The 2,596-nt window shown below is 44.3% G+C and overlaps 1 protein-coding gene across 1 annotated transcript; it reads left to right on the top strand.

Annotated features, from left to right (window-relative positions):
- Positions 1-362: 362 nt before the first annotated feature.
- LOC140844194 (olfactory receptor 52B4-like) lies at positions 363-1,307 on the top strand. Its single transcript, XM_073215672.1, has one exon. The coding sequence runs from the start codon at positions 363-365 to the stop codon at positions 1,305-1,307; it is 945 nt and encodes a 314-aa protein (XP_073071773.1).
- The last annotated feature ends 1,289 nt before the right edge of the window (positions 1,308-2,596 follow it).

Raw genomic sequence — 2,596 nt, forward strand, 5'->3', positions numbered from 1 at the left:
TGCATAAATAGGCTGAAAATATTTTGACCTTTAAATTTTTTGGAGTGCCACAGACCCAGCTGGAGAGAGAATAGAGCAGTTGTGTGCTGGAGCCATTTATACAGATGCAGAAATATGATTGTGCAGTTGTGTGTATTTCAAACTTGATATACAGTGACATCATGCTAGTAGTTTGAAATGGGCCATGATGGTAGTATATACACCATGGAAGTGGCAAAATATAGTCCTGATACCATGAGAATGGAATAGAATCATGTAGTTGTGAAAAGGTCTTGGTAACAATAAAGAAAATTTTGGAGTACATACGGAATTTTCTCCTTGTCTCTAACAGGAAGTGAGTTTCCAGGTCCTCTACTGCAGGCATGACTACCTTAAACCACACGGGTGTTAGCCTCACAGTCTTCCTCTTGCTGGGCATCCCTGGCCTTGAGAACCAGCACCTGTGGATTTCCATCCCCTTCCTCATTTCCTATGTCATCACCCTGCTTGGGAACAGCCTGCTCATCTGCATCATCCTCACAAAGCGCAGCCTCCATGAGCCCATGTACCTCTTCCTCTGCATGCTGGCCGGAGCAGACATTGTCCTTTCCACGTGCACAGTGCCTCAGGCCCTGGCCATCTTCTGGTTCCGTGCTGGGGAGATCTCCCTGGGTCGCTGCATCACTCAGCTCTTCTTCATCCACTCCACCTTCATCTCTGAGTCAGGGATCTTGCTGGTGATGGCGTTTGACCGCTACATTGCCATATGCTACCCACTGAGATACACCACTATCCTTACACATAGACTGATTGGGGAAATTGGACTGATTGTCCTTTTAAGAAGTTATAGTACAATTTTCCCCATCATATTTCTTCTGAAAAGATTGACTTTCTGCAAAAGTAACATTCTTCCACGCCCTGCTTGTGAGCACATTGTCTTGGCCCGTGTTTCCTGTGATGACATTAGAGTAAATATCTGGTATGGCTTTTTTGTCTTATTGTCAACAGTGGTCTTAGATGTTGTGCTAATTTTTTTTTCCTATGTGCTGATTCTCCGGGCTGTCTTCCGCATCCCATCCCAAGATGCTCGTCACAAAGCTCTCAACACATGCGGCTCCCATGTCTGTGTCATCATCCTCTTTTATGGGCCTGGGATCTTTACTACCCTTACTCAGAGGTTTGGACACAACATTGCATCCCATATCCACGTACTGCTAGCCAGTGTCTGCATTCTGGCCCCTCCTATGCTGAACCCCATCATTTATGGGATCAAGAGCAAACAGATTCGGGATCAAGTGGTTCTAGTGTTGTTTACAAAGTGGAAATAATGCTGATACTGGAAGCTGACTTGCTTTTTAATAGCAATTTTTGCTTAAAGTGAGCTTTAGCGCCAGTATTCGGCAGCAGGTGAGATACTCCCGGTGTTGGTGTTCTAGTGTCATTGCATTAGTGAGATTTTTGTGCATGTTTCTTCCAGAGCCTCCAGTCTGTCATGAACACCAGTGCATTTGGGGTCTTAGTTAGCTTTCTCACCAGTGGGGCTGAGAACTAGATTGGACTATCTAAGTCTCATGTACCTTTAGTATTCTGGAGTGGAGAATAAGATGAGGTGGATCTTTGACAATGATGTTTTTCTTGGAAATTGGTGAACTAATCTTTCCTAGGGTATTTAAGTTCTTAACAACTTTACTCTCATAAAATTAAGACATATATCTGGTGTTTCTCCCCTAGATGTCTGTATTTTAAACATTTTGTCCTGTACTGCATCATTCCCATCCCTTTACACTGTTCTTTCTCTAGCAAAGAAACATATTCAAAGGAAACCTTGAAAATGACCCCTGAATCTGAATTCCCCTACAGTGTACTTCCTTACTCTTTTCCATTATGGAGGAAACACCCAGAATGGTTTGTCCACTTGCAGGCTGGCATCCCCTCATTTTTCTCTTGATCCCCCTCCTCTTAGGCACGATCCCCTCCATCTCATCCAGACGGCCCCTGTCAGTGTCATCACGGTCCCCACACTGCTCAGTCAACAGTCACAATGAGTCCTTGTTTTATCTAATATGTTAGCATTTTGTTACCTTCACCCAAATTCTTCCCTCAAAAGTCTTTCCTCCTCCCACTCTCCTCCTGGTCTGTTCCTAAGGTCTTCCCGGCTGCTCCTGAGACTCCTTCGATGGGTTACCCTCATCTCCTTGACTTCTGGAGCTGGATTCCCTCGGGCTTTGTCCTTGAGCCCCAGCTCGCCCCGCTGTGCAATCCCCCTCTAATCTCATGCGTGCCCTGGGCTCTAGCTATGCCTCGTCAACATGCTAAACCTTCCAGTTTATATCACAACCTGCAATTTGATCTACAGACTTATACTTCTTTTGCTTACTATCACCTACTTGTATGTCTCACAAGCATCTCAAATGTATTATGTCCGAAATAAATCTTTTCTTACCACCAAACCTCCTCCACCAGCAGCCTTTCTCTTAGCTTTTAAATACAATTTTGTTCTTCTAGTGTTGAGACCTATCCCTGACTCTTACCTTTCTCTTATAAACTATAAGACTCAGCATCTTTCTGTTGGGCTCCCTTTTTCTGCCTTACAGTTCCACATACACACAATGCACAA

This window comes from Manis javanica, chromosome 11 (genome assembly GCF_040802235.1).
Source record: "Manis javanica isolate MJ-LG chromosome 11, MJ_LKY, whole genome shotgun sequence".
NCBI classification, from domain to species: domain Eukaryota; kingdom Metazoa; phylum Chordata; class Mammalia; order Pholidota; family Manidae; genus Manis; species Manis javanica.

Coding starts and splice junctions, on each gene's coding strand:
- LOC140844194 (XM_073215672.1), top strand. CDS start 363: ATGACTACCTTAAACCACACGGGTGTTAGCCTCACAGTCTTCCTCTTG.